Genomic DNA, 17,857 nt, shown 5'->3' on the forward strand with positions numbered 1-17,857 from the left:
AGACCAGGCAACGTTTTTCTTATCTTCTATTGCCCATTTTTGAAGAGCCTGAGCCAATTGTAGCCTCAGTTTCCTGTTCTTAGCTGACAGGAGTGGCACCCGGTGTGGTCTTCTGCTGCTGTAGCCCATCTGCCTCAAGGTTGGTCGTGTTGTGCTTTCAGAGATGCTCTTCTGCAGACCTCGGTTGTAATAAGTGGTTATTTGAGTTACTGTTGCCTTTCTATCAGCTGGAACCAGTCTGGCCATTCTCCTCTGACCTCTTGTATCAACAAGGCATTTGTGCTCACAGAACTGCAGCTCACTGGATATTTTATCTTTTTCAGACCATTTTCTGTAAACCCGAGAGATAGTTGTGCGTGAAAATCCCAGTTGATCAGCAGTTTATGAAATACTCAGACCAGCCCGTCTGGCATCAACAACCATGCCACATTTAAAGTCACTTAAATCCCCTTTCTTCCACATTCTGATGCTCGGTTTGAACTGCAGCAGATCGTCTTGACCATGTCTACATGCCTAAATGCACTGAGTTATTGCCATGTGATTGGCTGATTAGAAATTTGCGTTAACAAGCAGTTAGAGAGGTGTACCTAATAAAGATTTCACCAGATTTTGATAACAACCAAAGAAATAAATCGAACCAAAAAAAACAAATCGAATCAGTTTACAAATAAAGTTATGCATAATAAAGTGAAATGACACAGGAAAAAAGTACTGAACGCATAAGAGAATGGGAGGTGTAGAAAGGCAGTGAAAGCCCAGACAGCAGCTGAAATCTCTCTGAAAGTTATTCAACAACCCTCTGCCCTTCGTGATTGTAAATTTATATTTAGATTTAGCTTCAGCACTGACTAATCTAATGTATATGCATAAATATAACACTGTATAGCATGTTATATAAAATATTAATTTAAGAGAGAGATTTGTGACGGGGTGTGTACTCATATACACTGAGCACTGTATGTCATATTTGTAATTTGTTCATATGTTTTCATGTATCAGATTTCTACATGAGAGACTTTCATTAGGATTACAAAAGTGTTTCCCCTGAAATCTGTGGTCACTTTAGGAGAAAAGCTTTTGTGTGCCAGACAGTTCTGTGTGCATCGAACACAGTGTAGCTCAGGGGAGTGCTTTTGAATGAGTTAACACTGATTACTTATATGAACATTTGCGTGTGTGTTTGTTTGTGTGAGAGAGAGTAAAAAATGCCAGTAAGGAAGAAGGAAATCTTGAAATATTTGCTTGAAAAAGGCTTTCCTTTGTCTGCACTGTTACAGATGCTAACTTTGCTTTGTTGTGATGTTGATATTCCATTAATATGACTTTGTGCTTTTGTCAGGGTATGAAAGGTAATGATGACATGTACAGTGACTCTGACGAAGACCAGCACGATGCATATCTGGAGCGTATGAAAGAAGAGGGCAAGATCCGCGAAGAGGGCAATGACAGCGATGACTCGGAGGGCGAGAGCGGTGAGTGACAGCTCTATGAGCCAATCAGATGGCAAGCTAATGTTTTTTTTGCATATGACTAGGGTAGGGCTGCACAGTACTGCATTAATTGGATACTGTGATATCCTGTTATCCTGTTATGTTTTATTTTGGGGTGAACTATATTGATAAAATAATAACTAATATAACACGATAAACAAAACGTGTCATTTAAATTTGAATGGACTTTTCTGTTTTCAGATGAATCGTTTAATCCTGGAGAAGAAGATGAGGACATAGCAGAAGAGTAGGAAGCTTTACTTTTCATATTTACCACTATTTCATTTACTGTTGCGGTGGCTCAGTGGTTAGCAGCACTGTTGCCTCACAGCAAGAAGGTCACTGGTTCGAGTCCCGGCTGCGCCAGTTGGCATTTCTGTGTGGAGTTTGCATGTTCACCCCAGGTTTACGTGGGTTTCCTCCGGGTTGCTCCAGTTTTCCCCACAGTCCAAAGACATGCGCTATAGGCATGCGCTTAGTCTTTAAGTATGTGTGTGAATGTGAGAGTGTACGAATGTTTCCCACTACTTAATTACTCAATTACTTAATACTTAAAATCACTTAAAATCAATTAAAGTCTAGCGTCTAGCCTTTTGTTTAATCTCAGAGATGTAGTTCTATTGCGCTCACAGCTTTACTGTCATATCACAACTATCCTATCTGCAGAGCATGAATAACAATGTACTTTGTTAAACAATCTAATGTGTGTGTCAGGTATGACAGTAAGGCTTCTGCCAGTGAAAGCAGTGCTGAAGAAGGAGACAGTGATGAAGACCGCAAGAAGAAATCAGCTAAGAAGGTCAAATTTGTCAAGGAAAGAAAACCCCGCAAGAAAGAGGTGAGGAGTAGGAAAGCATGAAATGTAAACAATCATTTTTTAATGGGTACAGTTGGGTAGGGCTCACTTTTTGGGCCTTGTTTCATACCCTATTTTTTGTGACAAAACGTGTCGTATATGATGATTTCTGGTCTGAAAGTATCGTTAATTCCAGCATAATTGGTTTAGAAACCAAACCCACCATATTTAAATTGTCAGCAGAACACCATTCCATCAGTAGCATCTATTGCCATTACATCGTGGGTTGATTTGTGTTCCATGTTTGTTAATGTTCCATTTACGATGATGGTAGTAGATGTTGTGCAACTATAGCAATAATCCCACCTACTTGAAAGGTGCAGTATGTGTAAGTTTTTGACTCTTCTAAATTATACAAAATTCCATAATACAATTGACAACATAGGCTCATTCTGAAAACGTATACATTTCTGGAGATTGCAAGTTATGTAGCCAGAAATACGTATGGCTGCATTTCGTCTTTAAAACGAATGCTACGAGGCGGTATTACGCTGTTTCTTTTTGCGCTAGCAGCTGACCAATTACCTTCGTGTCGACGGCTTTCCTGCTGTTACCAATTTGTCCAGTAGCTCGCCATGTACATCGACGGACTTGAGACACATGGAGGAGTTGACCACAATGACAGGGGTTTGAGTCCGGTTAAGAATGGTTCCAGAAAGTAGGTAAGACGAAAACAGAAGCCCAAAAATTAAACAAACAAGTAAATAACAGGGTGAGAATGTGGTAAAATCTGAAAAGTGGGCTTTTCTTATTCTAGATTGCTTTTTAAAACACGGTCGTTTGGGTTTAGGGATGAGGGTGGTTTAGGTCAATCTGTGCTTTTGAAAACACTATTGGTTGGGTTTAGGGAAGGAGGACAATAGGTCAGTTGATTGGTCAGTCAATCAGTCAGTCAGTCAACAGCAGTCTCTGGTGGATTCATGTGAGAAGAGCAGGTGCGAATGGCACTCGCGAGAGAAATTTTAGATCTCAAATAGCAAACACAGTAGCATACACAGAATCTCTGGTGGATTCGCAAAAACAAAAACTGCAAAAAAAAGTACCTCCTATGAAGTATTTGGCATCTCCAGAAATGTATTTATCGGTACATTTTCTCCTTTAAATATGTGCTTTTCTTGTCGGAATGCCTGTTTTAGTCTGTGTATCTCCACCCATCGCCAGTTTACCCAATTATATTTCAGCACCCCGGGTGCCATGGCGAAAAACACTGCATATTTCATTTCATCCATGAAAACGGCCTCAATATATGACAGTATGGCTGAAAATGTGAGCTTCAGAGGACAGCAGCAGCCTATAAAACAAGATGCAGAGTTTTCAGAAAATTCTCATGTGGAACAAATATTACAGACATAAACATTAGCTGATCGACAGACAGTGTAAGGCTCAACCTTAATGCTGTGTTCACCCCAGACGCAGAAGGAGCGTCAAGCACTAGTGATTTACATGTTAAGTCAAAGCAAACGCGCGAATAGACATCCTGCGGCAGGATACACATGAAAGACGCGTTGTGAATAACGAGAATTGCGCGAATGGCGTGGCGCGATATGCGCAAATGGTACGGCGCGAATTTAGCACTTTGCACGTTTTGAATCGCTCGAGTTTAAAAATCGGAACTTAAGCGGACATTCGCGCCGCATTAACCAATCAGGAGCTTGCTCTTGTGGGGGCAAGATTGTAACGAAGTGCTTGTTGTTGGTGTCCTGGGGGAAATCCTCCAGCAGACACCGACAACGGTTCATCAAACTGAGCTCGGCTCAGTCTGAAGCACTGCTGAAAGCCTTTATCATCCATGTTACGTTTCTGGAGGAGTTTATGAGCTCACACAGATGGACGCACCTCTGAAAGGATCTAGTGGACTCAGACACAGCCCTAAACATATTGACGCTGTTTTTCAGCCTTCATAAAGCACATAAACACTGTTATTTTCTTAATAAAATCCATGTTAGCCATTTAGCAACGAAGCTAGAGTCACCGGGCAGACAGAAGCCCTGCCCATCACGCGAATCCACGTCTGTTCTGAAGTGAATTTGATGCACGAATGAAGCGAATTTAATGTGTGAATGAAGCTAATAAACTCAAATGTTCACGCGGCTATTTACGCGTGAATATCGCGATTTATCCGTGCGTTCCTCATCTTGTGTGAACACAACATTAGACATGCTCAATATCTGTTTGTGTCTTTAATCTGGCAACCTGGCTGTGTCTCATGTTAAAGGAGAAGGGGCCGGGTGAAAAAACCCTCTTCAATATTTTGAATTTGGACTTCAACACTTAGTTCAACCACTAGATAACCATACCATATCGTACAGTAAAAAAGCAGCTTTTGTCTTTTTGTGTGTAGAAAAAGGTCAAAGACAGCGGCGCCCCCAAGAGGCCAATGAGTGCCTACATGCTCTGGCTCAACTCAAGCAGAGACCGCATTAAATCAGAGAATCCAGGCATCTCTATCACAGAAATCTCCAAAAAGGCCGGAGAAATGTGGAAACAACTCGGCAAAGACAAGAAAGAGGTGACACACACACACTTCACCACATTCACTGGTCAACGTTAAACTCAAACTGATAACTGTGTCTTAATCCTTTCATCAGGAGTGGGATGGAAAAGCAGAGGAAGCAAAGAAAGAGTACGATCGAGCAATGAGAGAGTATAGGGAGAGTGGCGGAGGCTCATCTGGCAGCTCCAAAAAGTACACAACTATCAGATTTTACTGTAGAGTTCATCCAAATGGAGAATTGTTCCAAAGTACAATCTCAGCATTGAGTAACCGACTTCTCACTCTTTTACCACATTCATTCCTAAAGGGAAAGGAAGAAGAAAAGAGGGAGGAATGAAGAAAAGAGGAAAAGGAAATCAGGGGCTGGGAGAGAGAAAGAGAAGGAGCGATCTACAGGCAACGACAGCTTTAAGAGTCGAGAGTTCATATCCAGCGAAGAGAGCTCATCAGAGTCTGACAAAGGAAAGAAACGCAAGCGCAAGGTAACACGGTTACAAATACATAAACCTCATAATTCATGACTTTTTACATATCGAACTTTGAGCGTATTACATTCAGAGATGTTCAGAGATGTTGTTTGTTCACACAGCTACATTTCACAACAACTAAAGTTTAAAATATGATATCGTAGTGGACCACCCCGTTAAATACAGTTGAAGTCAGAATTATAAGCCCCCCTTTTAATTTTGTTTTCTTTTTTAAAGAAGCAGTGGCGCAGTAGGTAGTGCTGTCGCCTCACAGCAAGAAGGTCGCTGGTTCGATCCTCGGCTCAGTTGGCGTTTCTGTGTGGAGTTTGCATGTTCTCCCTGCGTTCGCGTGGGTTTCCTCCGGGTGCTCCGGTTTCCCCCACAGTCCAAAGACATGTGGTACAGGTTAATTGGGTAGGCTAAATTGTCCGTAGTGTATGAGCGTGTGTATGAATGAGTGTGTGTGGATGTTTCCCAGAGATGGGTTGCAGCTGGAAGGGCATCCGCTGCGTAAAAACGTGCTGGATAAGTTGGCGGTTCATTCCGCTGTGGCGACCCCGGATTAATAAAGGGACTAAGCCGACAAGAAAATGAAATATTTCCCAAATGATGTTCAACAGAGCAAGGAAATCTTCACAATATGTCAGATAATGTTTTTCCCTCTGGAGAAAGTCTTATTAGTATTATTTTGGCTAAAATAAAGGCAGTTTAATTTTTTTAAACACCATTTTAAGGTTAAAATCTTTATCCCCTTTGAGCTATATACTTTTTCATAGTTTACAGAGCACCATCATTATACAATAACTTGCCTAATTACCCTAACCTGCCTAGTTAACCTTTTTAACCTAGTTATACCTTTAAATGCCACTTTAAGCTGTAGTGAAGTGTCTTGAAAAATATTTAGTCAAATATTATTTACTGTCATCATGGCAAAGATAAACAGTTATTAGAAATGAGTTATTAAACCTATCATGTTTAGAAATGTGTTGAAGAAATCTGCTCTCAGTTAAACAGAATTTAATAACTAAGACTTCAACTGTTTGTGCGTTCCTTGTCGGAATGTCTGTTTTAGTCTGTGTATCTCCGCCTAACGCCAGTTTACCCAATTGTATTTCAGCACCCCGTGTTGCCATGGCAAAAAACAGCGTATTGCATTTCATCCATAAAGACTATATGCAGGCATGGCTAAAAATGTGAGCTTAAGAGGACAGAAGCAGCCTATAAAATGAGACGCAGATTCAGAGTTATAAAAATCCTCATCAGGATAATATTAATAATATTATTATCAAATATTACAAACGTAAACATTACAACATGTCAAGTACATATCGTAGTGTTTAAGGGAATGAAACTTGCAAATGCAAAGATTTAGTTTTCTAAATATTCGATGCATGATTTCGAATTGATTATAATGTACACAAGTGAAGTTTATTTATAAACTAATTTCGAGAGGATCATGTGGTTATGATTGTTTGCGGCTGGTCCCACATTATCCACTTTATGATTCACCAATCAGACGATTCCTAAGTCACTATAAATACCCTAAGTTCCTCCTTCTTTCCTAGATGGGTGGCACGATGGCCTAGTGGTTAGCACTGTTGCCTCACAGCAAGAACGTCACTGGATCTAGTCCTTACCAAGTCACCCAACGTTTCTGTGCGGACTTTACACATTCTCCCCGTGCTCATGTGGGTTTCCCCCCATGCTCACGTGGGTTTCTCCCGGGTTGCCCACTGGGAGAACATGCACCTTAAGTTATTTGACTTATCCAAATCAGCACCATAGAAATGCTCATAGTAAGTAGTTATCTCTTAAGAGCAATCACTCTCTGTTCATTAGCTACTACAGCAGGAGAGTTCTCGAGATCTACCTAAGCTCAAACTCCCTTCTCGCCTTGCAACAAGAGGGAGCCCCGGGCTCGAGGATCTTCTGAGCTCAGAGCTCTCTCCCGGGACAGCATGCCAAACAAGCTTTATAATCAATCATCAGCTAAGAGTGAACTCTTGAAAGGAAATTTGTTTCAGCAACACTGTTTACCATAGAAGCTGCACATGCTGGTGAATTTAGACGGGTGCTTATAAATTACATTTTAAAATGAAAAATACAACTGATGGACTCTTCTCGCAGGGAAGTTGTGTTAGTGCCTTTCACCACAGGGACCCTCTGAAGGAATTAGGGCATAGGGATGATCCCTTCTGAATGAAACCCACCCTTAGTTACCAGTAAACGATTTACTGATTTAAATGATCTATTTAGAGTGAGCCTCCAGGAAATGATTCCCTGATTTTATAAACAGATCTGAGTGGGGTTCAGCGTGTGACTGTGGTTTTGCTTAATTTATCATAAATTATCATTGAGGAGTATGACAAGTTTTGGTAATTCCATTTTCTTGCGAACATTCACCAGCATGTATTTTTACTACAGCTGCAACCCATCACTGGGAAACATCCATATACACTCATTCACACACATACACTACGGACACTTTTAGCTTGCCCAGTTCACCTGAAATAGTTCTGTTATTATTTGCTAATATAATGATCTAATGTTATGTTAAAGGAGACTGGAGCGGTCATGATTCCAGATGAATTATTTTACAGTACATCAAGGCTTAGAAGAACACAAGGGTAAACTGTCAACCTAAAATCAACCAAATATCAACGTCTACTCATGTTACACCACCATGACATCTATCAGACGTTGGATTTGGCTCACTTTCCAACAAAACCTAAAATCAACCAAATATCAACATAATTTGACGTCGTTAATGGACGTCAAAACAACATTGTCCTTAGATGGTGGCTAGACATTGAGTGACCTAGATCTAACCTAATATCAACATCTAATGTTGTGTGTCTGCTGAGACAGTTTATAGCCCAGTTCACCTGCACTGCATGTCTTTAGACTTGTAGGGGAAACCCACTCGAACGTGGGAAGAACATGCAAACTCCACACAGAAACGATAACCGACCCAGCCAAGGCTCAAACCAGCAACTGTCTTGCTGTGAGGCGACACTACTGCGCCACTGCATCGCCACCGCTCTATCTAGTCTTGTGAAGGGGTAAAGATGAAAATCTATGGTTAAAACGTCATCCAGCGGTCATAAGCTGCAGGCGCACATAGAAACGGTAAAATACAACTGATGGACACTTCAGGCCATGATCCTTTGAGCAGGGAAGTTGTTTGGTGTCAGACACTGCACTCTATTTGGAAGTGCCCATCCCCACAGGGACCCTCTGAAGGCAGGACCCTGAGCCTCCAGTAAACAATTTACTGATTTAAATGATCTATTTAGAGTGAGTTTCCAGGAAATGATTCCCTGATTTTATAAACAGATCTGAATGAGGTTCAGCGTGTGAATGTGGTTTTGCTTCATTTATCATAAATTATCGTGGTTATCAGAGTGTGATGAGTTTTTTCTTGCAAAATAAATAAATTTTTACTAAGTACATAAAAATATAGTATTTTTGTATTATGACATTTTAGTAGAAGTTATATATATTTTTTAAAGATTTATTTTTAGCCTTTTTGCCTTTATTAAGAGGATAGGACAGTATTTTAGACAGGAAACGAAGTGGGAGAGAGAGAGAGGGTAGGGTCGGGAAATGTCCTTGAGCCGGGATTCAAACTCGGGATGCCCTGAAGTGCTACTGCACCATATGTCAGCGTGCTAACCTTTAGGCTATTGCGCCGACACAAGTTATATTTTATTAGTGTCTCTGTACTTTTATTCAAGTGCCTAAATTGTGTACTTTTTCCATCACTGAGAATATTTCAGTTCCCGTGTACATCTGTTTTTACAAATGTCCTCAGGTGATTAGGCCAGCAAATAGCACCTAATACAGTATTCCAGGTGCAAAAAGGGCCTATGATAATATGAAACTACATTTGATTTTCGTAGAAAGTGGCCAAGCTCTGAGTTTTTCAGTTCCCCTTTACATCTGTATTTAGTGCTGTGTCCACATGTGATCAGACAAAAGACAAAAAGCACTTTAATACCAGGTGCAGACTGGGCCTTTGGGTTTCCATTTTAAAACACGGTATATTATGCATGCTGGTATACATCTATTTATACCAACGGGTGTACAGTATTAACAGTCTCGCTCTCATTCCTGCTGCTCTTTACACAGGGGTCTGATAATGAAAAAGAAGAGGAAGCGGTCAGCACTCCAGCCAGCTCAGAGTCCGGCTCAGACTGAAAGACACTGAAACAGGACAGTGGAACATAACCTTAACCTACTTTTTCACTACATTGTATTGCACATGACCTGATGTAATTCTTATATTAGTCTATAATGCATCGTAACATGCTAAGATTCTGAAGTGTTTATACCTTTGGAAATGGTGATGTTCACTTTAAAGGGACAGTTCACCCAAACATTGTAATTCTGTCATTTATTGCTAATCTAATGATCTAATATTGTGTTAAAGGAGACTGGAGCTGTCATGGTTCAAGATTACTTATTTTACAGTACATCAAGGCTCAGAAGAACACAAGGGTAAACTGTCCCTTTAAAAATGCTGTGTATTCGTTTTACTTTTGCTTTTTAGTGTTGTCCGTGTTCTAATGACTGTTTACTAGAGGTGTAACGGATGATCCATGATCTGTACGGATCACAACCCACAGTTCGGAATGCACGTGACCACCGGATTAATAACTTCTTTTAAATTTGTAGGTTAATCCAACATTTATAACAGTTGCAGAGAGATCGCCTCCCGAGTCAATCAAATCAAGTGAATGAAAGCATTTTGGCTTTCCTGTAATATGATATAAATATTACGATGACGGAACAAGTTGTGGTGGGACCTAAATGCTTTCCTTAGGTTATTAATTAAAGGTGTATTCTGTCACAGTTTGTTTAGCTGGCATTAATGCACTCAGTGTAAAGCTGCACAATTAAACGTTAAAAGATACTGAACTCTATTCAAACCGCGCAACATCAATTATAAATGATAATAATTTGCAAATGTTTATTAATCCTTCAAAGAGCTGCTGTCGCATCTGGGTTTCATCGAGAGAGATTCAGTTTTTACACTTTTTCAGTTTGTTACAAACAGTTACATTACACAGAAGTACTGGGATAACCCCTGCAGGCACAGGACGTCAACATGATGACATATTGACGTTAAAAATGAGTTTGCAGTCAAAACCCAATGTCAGGCCGACGTCAATGTCTAACCTAAAATTAACCTAAAATCAACCAAATATCAACGTCTACTTACACTTTGACGTTGTGTTGATGTTACCACTATGACATCTACCAGAGGTTGGATTTTTCTCCATTTCCAACAACATAATTTGACGTCGTTAATGGATGTCAAAATAACGTTGTCCTTAGACGCCGGCTAGACATTGAATTTTGGTCATCTGACATCATGACCTAAATCTAACCTAATATTAACATCTTATGATGTTGTGTGGCTGCTGGGACAGTCTATAGTTCAGATATAAACATGTTTATAGTAAAGATTAAAATCACCAACTACTGGAACTTGACGCTGGTGAATGTTGTAGTAATTACATTGTTTAACCAATGGGTGGCGACAAACAACCATCAAAATGATGTCACTGAATAGGTTTTCAAAAATGATACACCTATAGTGAAACAAGAAGTTTAATGTGTAAATTGATGAATCATTAATTGAAATAAAAATGTTAGGTTTTTATATTTAGCATTATCAGAAACAGTAGCAAAGATAATTTTTCATATTGAATATTTAACTTTTCAGCTGGTTCATTCTTGATTTTGATTTAAATTGTTATTAACACTACAGGTTTCAAGTTCTGTTTGTTGAAACCAGTAGTTTTTGCAGTAATATTTTTGTATAAATGAAAAGCAAATGACATTTGTCTCCTCCTTTTTTTGCTGATCCGAAAAATTATCTGATCCGTGACTCAAAAACTGTAGTGTGATCTGAACTGTGACATTTGTGATCCGTTACACCACCACTGTTTGCCTGTTTGTACAGAGATATTTTACAGTGCTGCTTTTTAGAAAGATTAGAAACTGTACCGTTGACATTTCTTAAGCTTGCTCTACACGTATTGGAATGGCAGATTATGAAACAAATTGTCAAATCCTTTTTACATCTTTAACCATTTTCAGTTATGATCAGTGCTCAACATGTATTTTATACGCTATTTTGAAATGTGCACAATAATAATTATACACATTTGTTGTGCATTAAAATATGTATAAAAAAACACTTTATTGTCTATTACTTTTTTCTAGAAATTTAAAACAAGTATATTCATTTACTAGGCATAATAATTGAATAGCCCCATGAAACAGCAACCCATGCAACAATTTGCAACGCATCCTCCTATACATGCTCATCAATACTCGTCAGGAATGCAGGAGGAAATGTAGTGTGGTTTTTAAGATAATGTGGTTGTAGCAGCAGTAAAAGGGGTTAAGAGAGGTAAAAACCCAACTGATAGTCTGTGTTTGATAATGGAGGTATAAAGTTTGGAGGTATAAAGAAACATTCTTTCACTTGCAGCTGTGAATCTTCAGAATTAATATGCTAATCATTAATGCTGATCATGTTTACATGCATGAATTGTGATGTTATTTCAATACTGATCAATCACAAGTAGGCCCACACAGAATCTGCGCATGCAGAGTTATGCAGATTTTTAGCCCATCGAGTAATATTTTCGTAATATTTTCCACCTTTTAGGCGACACAGTGGCGCAGTGGGTAGCACGTTCGCCTCACAGCAAGAAGGTCGCTGGTTCGATCCTCGGCTCAGTTGGTGTTTCTGTGTGGAGTTTGCATGTTCTCCCTACGTTCGTGTGGGTTTCCTCCGGGTGCTCCGGTTTCCCCCACAGTCCAAAGACATGCGGTACAGGTGAATTGGGTAGGCTAAATTGTCCGTAGTGTACGAGTGTGTTTGTGTGTGGATGTTTCCCAGAAATGGGTTGCGGGTGGAAGGGCATCCGCTGCGTAAAAACTTGCTGGATAAGTTGGCGGTTCATTCCGCTGTGGCGACCCCAGATTAATAAAGGGACTAAGTCGACAAGAAAATGAATGAATGAATTTTCCGCCTTTTAGTGTATATATTACATGTGAGACTTGCTTTGTTTACCAAATAAGTGGATCTTATTGGATTTGCATTGTAAACGTTAAATAAAAGTTAAAAGGGTATTATTATGGCGGCTTGAGTACTCTTATACCACATAAACTTATTATTCTTCCGTCTTCTTCTGAGACTCATTTCTATATGCATCTCCTCCTAGACCGTTCTTACTACAACCAACTCCAAACCTCCAAACTGGTCTGACTCGGGTTGCTATATCTTTTTCACTTGATCTGACTTACAGTTTTCCGAAAACTGACCTGGAAAATTTGGAAAAGTCCCATTGACTTAACATTGGACAAAACTTTATGACCTCCAAACTTTGCGCCAGACTTTAATAAAGACTTAAAGTTACGCTCATTTATCTCACAAATCAACTTATAGTGCATTCGTTATTTGTGTTCCTTGGGAATCAAAGAATCTTGCCATTGCTATAACCAGAAGTCAATAAAAAAAACAAATGCTACACTAATATTTCAGGCTACACTTTGTTCATATGAAAGTATTTTTTCCTATAAACTTGATGCATTTGACAGTATACACTTTCTTTGCTGTGAGCAGCAAAATTATTGCTAATTGCCAATAATAGGTTTTAGTAACAGTGTTTTGAATTGATCTTATTAGTGCTCTGTGGGCAGAGAAGTACTCTTGTGTATTTGTAAGCGCTGTATGTCATCTGAGGTCAAAGTTGTATCCTGTCAGGCGAAGTGAATGTGTTCTTGACTGCACTATATTTGATTTTGACAAGACGGTTTGTTGTTTATACAATGGTACAGTTCTGAGTTTGTGTTTGTAAATGTGAGGAAATCAATTAAGTTATTCATGACACCATCATGCTGACCTTGACCACTGCATGTGTACCCATTTTATGGTGCCTACTTCAAGCAGGTTTTCATGCCAAGGCTCAAATCATCTCATACTGTTGCTTTTGTGAACATGTGATTGAGTTCACTATCAAATGTCCTCCACATTCACCAGATCTCAGTCCATCTGAGCACATTTGGGATGTTCTGGAACAGAATGTACAGCCGACAAATCTACAGCAGCTGAGAGATGATATATAGTTTCTTGCACCTTGTTGAATCTTTGCCACAAAAAATTAGGCAGTTCTGAATGCAAAAAGCACTAGCAAGATATACAGGGGTTGGATAATGAAACTGAAATGCCTGGTTTTAAACCTTGATAATTCATTAGTATGGTATAGAGCCCTCCTTTTGCAACCAATATAGCATCTGTTTGTCTTGGGAATGACAGATACAAGTCATGCACAGTGGCCAGAGTGATTCTGAGCCATTCTTCTTGCAGAAAAGTGGCCAGGTCACTGTGATGCTGAAGGAAAATGTTTCCTGACTCAATCCTCCAAAACATACCGAACTGGCTCAATAATACTTAGGTCTGGTGACTGTGCAGGCCATGGGAGATGTTCAACTTCATCTTTATGTTCATTAAACCACTCTGTCACCAGTCTAGCTTGGTGTATTAAAATTTATACCTGATACATGGCACTGCCTTCAGGATACAATGTTTGAACCATTGGGTGCACATGGTATTCCAGAATGGTTTAGTAGTCCTTGGCAGTTGTGCCATCTAGCACAAGAATTGTGTCTAGGGAATGCCTTGATTTTGCAGCCTAAACCATCACTTATCCCCCCCATGCCTTCCTCTAGGCTTGAAACATTGTGGGTGGTGCGCTTCTTTCTTCTCCACACCGTAATTCTCCCAGAAGTGGGGAAGACAGTGAAGGTGGACTCACCAGAAAACAATTCACGTTTCACATGTACCCAAGATTTTAGCTGTCAGCACCATTAAAACAGAGGTTTGGCATTGCCACGAGTGACCAAAGGTTTGGCTATAGCAGCCCGGCCATGTTCCTAGCAGGCATACGTTATAAGACGTTAATATTAGGTAAGATTTAGGTTGTGACGTCAGGTGACCAAAATTCAATGTCTAGCCAGCGTCTAAGGACAACGTTATTTTGACGTCCAATGATGATGTCAAATGACGTTGACATTTGGTTGATTTTAGGTTGTGTTGGAAAATGACCAAGATCCAATGTTGAGCCAACATCATATTGACATCAAATACTGACATTTATTTGTCAGGTCTGGCAACCAAAATCCAACTGATAGTCTGATAGACGTCATAGTGGTAACCACCGCACAACACCAAACTGTCATTAGACGTTGATATTTGTTTAATGTTAGGTTGGACATTATTGTTGGGTTCTGACATCAACCTAATTTTCATTTCCAAACAAAATTCAACGACCCCCAAAGTTTGGGTACAATAATTCCTTACATTTATATAGCGCTTTTCTGGGCACTCAAAGCGCTTTACACAGAGGGGGGAATCTCCTCATCTACCACCAGTGTGCAGCATCTACCTGGATGACGCGACGGTAGCCATTTTGCGCCGGACCGCACAGCACACACCAGCTGATTGGTGGAGAGGAGACAGTGATGCAGCCAATTGAATATGGGGATGGTTAGGAGGCCATGATGGACAAAGGCCAGTGGGCAGATTTGGCCAGGATGCCGGGGTTAAACCCCTACTCTTTTCGAAGGACATCCTGGGATTTTTAACGACCACAGAGAGTCAGGACCTCGGTTTAACGTCTCATCCGAAAGACGGCGCTCACTGAGCAGTATAGCGTCCCCGTCACTATACTGGGGCATTAGGACCCACACAGACCGCAGGTTGGGCACCCCCTGCTGGCCTCACTAACACCACTTCCGGCAGCAACCAAGCTTTCCCATGTGGTCTCCCATCCAGGTACTGACCGGGCACAGCCCTGCTTAGCTTCAGTGGGCGACCATGTGAGAGTTGCAGAGAGCTAGCTGCCGGCAGCTAGCTCAATGTCAATCTGACTTCATGTTGACATCCTGTACCTACTGGGTATTGACCCTGTGGAACTCCTGATGAATAGTTGAGGTGCACATTTAATTCTGCAGTGAGTTGAGCAGCTGTGTTTTTTTTTTGTTTGTTTTTTTTTATACAATCTGAGTTGGCAGCCAGACATGACTTTCAGACAGCTTCCTCTTGTGTTCAGTTACTCGTGTTGGATATAGTTCATCCTTCTTGGTGGTATGCTGGCATTACCCTGGATATCGTGGTTCTTGATACATCACGAAGGCTTGCTGTCTTGGTCACAGATGTGCCAGCAAGATGCGCACTAACAATTTGTTTTCTTTTGTTCTCTGGTATGTCACCCATAATGTTGTGTGCACTGCAATATTTCAAGCAAAACTCTGCTTTTACTCTGCTGATTAAACCTGCACATTCTGCTCTTACTGGTAGAATTTGCATTTGATGAAGATTGGCCACCAGGCTGTTCACATTTAGCCATGAAACCAGCGTTTGTTTGTTTGTTTTTCATTGTCCAACACTTGTACTAATGCCAGAGTGGTTGGCAGTTCATTCCGCTGCGGTGACTCCTGACAAATCAGGGTAAGTCCTGAAGGAAAGTGAGTGAGCTAGTTTGTGTGTGTGTCTCCCACCTCTTTTCCACTGCCACAACATCCTATTTTTGCGTCACTCCCCTTATTTGTATCTGTTCTGTTTTCTGTGGATTTTGTCTCCCTCCCAATCATGGCGCTAAAAACCACTTTGCTCATTATTGCATTTGGCGCATTGATGACTTTGTTCACCAATCTGAGTCCCGTCCATTTCCTCACTCTCTCTTTCCCTCTCGTCTCTTTTCACTCTGCGCCCTCCCTTTATCTCAAGATCCTGTTTCAAGACAATCGAATCATGGTGAGACATCTAACACTCAACATTATCCTTGACTGATAGACATCTTCATATACTCCAGCAGTGCTTGAGCTGCCGTCTCTGTCATGCGTTGTGTGTGTGTTTTTTTTTGCGGGGAAGCGAGTCCCAGATGGATTGTACTTGTATTGAGAGAGAGAGAGAAAAATAACCACAGGTTAATGGTTCCACTCTGGGCCATGTCAAGAAGTGCTGCCTCTCAATTGTGGTTTAGATCTGTGTGTATTAGTGCTGGTTGTGCAATGCATCCTAAATGACCGTATTGCTTTCCCGTTTGCATAATTGGCACTGCAGTTAATGATAGTCTGGCACTTTCATCCAGCTCTTTGTAAAAGAAAAGCTTGATGTTTCAGTGTTATGAGAAGTGATATGTAATTATAGCCTTATATTAAATATTATACACTACCTGACTAAAGTCTTGTCCCCTATCCAAGTTTAAGGAACAACAAATAAAGCGTTCTTGCAGAACTCACAGAGTTCATCAAGATTCTTTTATTTAGATTAATCTTTAATGCTTCCTCCTTTATCTTACCCCAGACATGCTCAATAATGTTCAATCTGGTGACTGGGCTGGCCAATCCCGGTGCACCTTGACCTTCTTTGCTTTCAGGAACTTTGATGTTGGAGGCTGAAGTATGAGAAGGAGCGCTATCCTGCTGAAGAATTTGCCCTCTCCAGTGGTTTGAAATGTAATGTGCAGCACACATGTCTTGATAACTCAGGCTGTTGATGTTGCCATCCACTTTGCAGATCTCTCGCACCCCCCTATACTGAATGTAACCCCAATTTTGGCTCACCAAAATTGGACAATAGAAGATTGAAATAACGTTGCCTGGTCTGATGAGTCTTGATTTCTGCTGTGACATTCGAATGGTAGAGTCAAAATTTTTAACATCAACAACATAACATTGATCCATCCTGCCTTGTAACTGTTCAGGCTCCTGCTGGTGGTTTAATGGTGTGGGGGATAATTTCTTGGCACACTTTGGCCCCATTAGTACCAACTGAGTATCCTGCCAATGCCACAGCCTGCCTAAGTATTGTTGCTGACCATGTCCATCCTTTTATAACCACAGTGTACCCATCTTCTGATGGCTACTTCCAGCAGGATAACGCGCTATATTATAAAGCGCGAATCATCTCAGACTGGTTTCTTGAACATGACAATGAGTTCACTGTACTCAAATGGCCTCCACAGTGACCAGAACTCAATCCAATAGAGCACTTTTGGGATGTGGTGGAATGGGAGATTCGCATCATGGATGAGCAGCCGACAAATCTACAGCAAATGTGTAATGCTGGACCAAAATCACTACTTTTCCCTGAGAAAGTCAACACCTTATTGAAACGATTTCCCAACCAGGGAAGTCTGATATAAAAGTGCAGTTTCATAGATTAATCAAAGAAAGGACATTTTTATTATTTGTACACTATACACTATATTTCCAGTAACCTGCTGAATGTATGCCATGAAGGATTAAGGCAGTACTGAAGGCCAAATGGGGTCCAACCCGCTACTACTAAGGTGTACCTAATAAAGTGGCCGGTGAGTGTATATTGTTTGTTTATAACAGTTCTTTTAAATATTAGTAATAGTAAATAATTGCCATATTATTATTTTTTGCTGAAAAATCCAGCGTTGGTTAGCATACATTCTTTGAAACAAATATTTTGAAAATCTGACCCTTTTAAAAATAA

General features: G+C 40.4%; 1 protein-coding gene across 3 annotated transcripts in view; it reads left to right on the forward strand.

The window, feature by feature from the left end:
- The window catches only part of ssrp1b (structure specific recognition protein 1b), a 75,552-nt gene that overhangs the window by 17,180 nt on the left and 40,515 nt on the right, over positions 1-17,857 (forward strand). For 2 of the 3 annotated variants that reach the window (XM_087237559.1, XM_087237558.1), the window contains exons 12-18: positions 1,340-1,472; positions 1,692-1,737; positions 2,205-2,328; positions 4,688-4,855; positions 4,935-5,032; positions 5,148-5,322; positions 9,439-11,516. In XM_087237559.1, the coding sequence (XP_087093685.1) occupies positions 1,340-1,472; positions 1,692-1,737; positions 2,205-2,328; positions 4,688-4,855; positions 4,935-5,032; positions 5,148-5,322; positions 9,439-9,507 (813 nt within the window). In that variant the 3' untranslated portion in view covers positions 9,508-11,516. Of the gene's footprint in view, positions 1-1,339; positions 1,473-1,691; positions 2,158-2,204; positions 2,329-4,687; positions 4,856-4,934; positions 5,033-5,147; positions 5,323-9,438; positions 11,517-17,857 lie in introns of those variants that run through there. The other variant, XR_015476886.1, reaches the window with a different exon arrangement.

This window comes from Danio rerio, chromosome 1 (assembly GCF_052040795.2).
Source record: "Danio rerio strain M-AB ecotype USA chromosome 1, GRCz13ab, whole genome shotgun sequence".
Classification (NCBI taxonomy): Eukaryota; Metazoa; Chordata; class Actinopteri; order Cypriniformes; family Danionidae; genus Danio; species Danio rerio.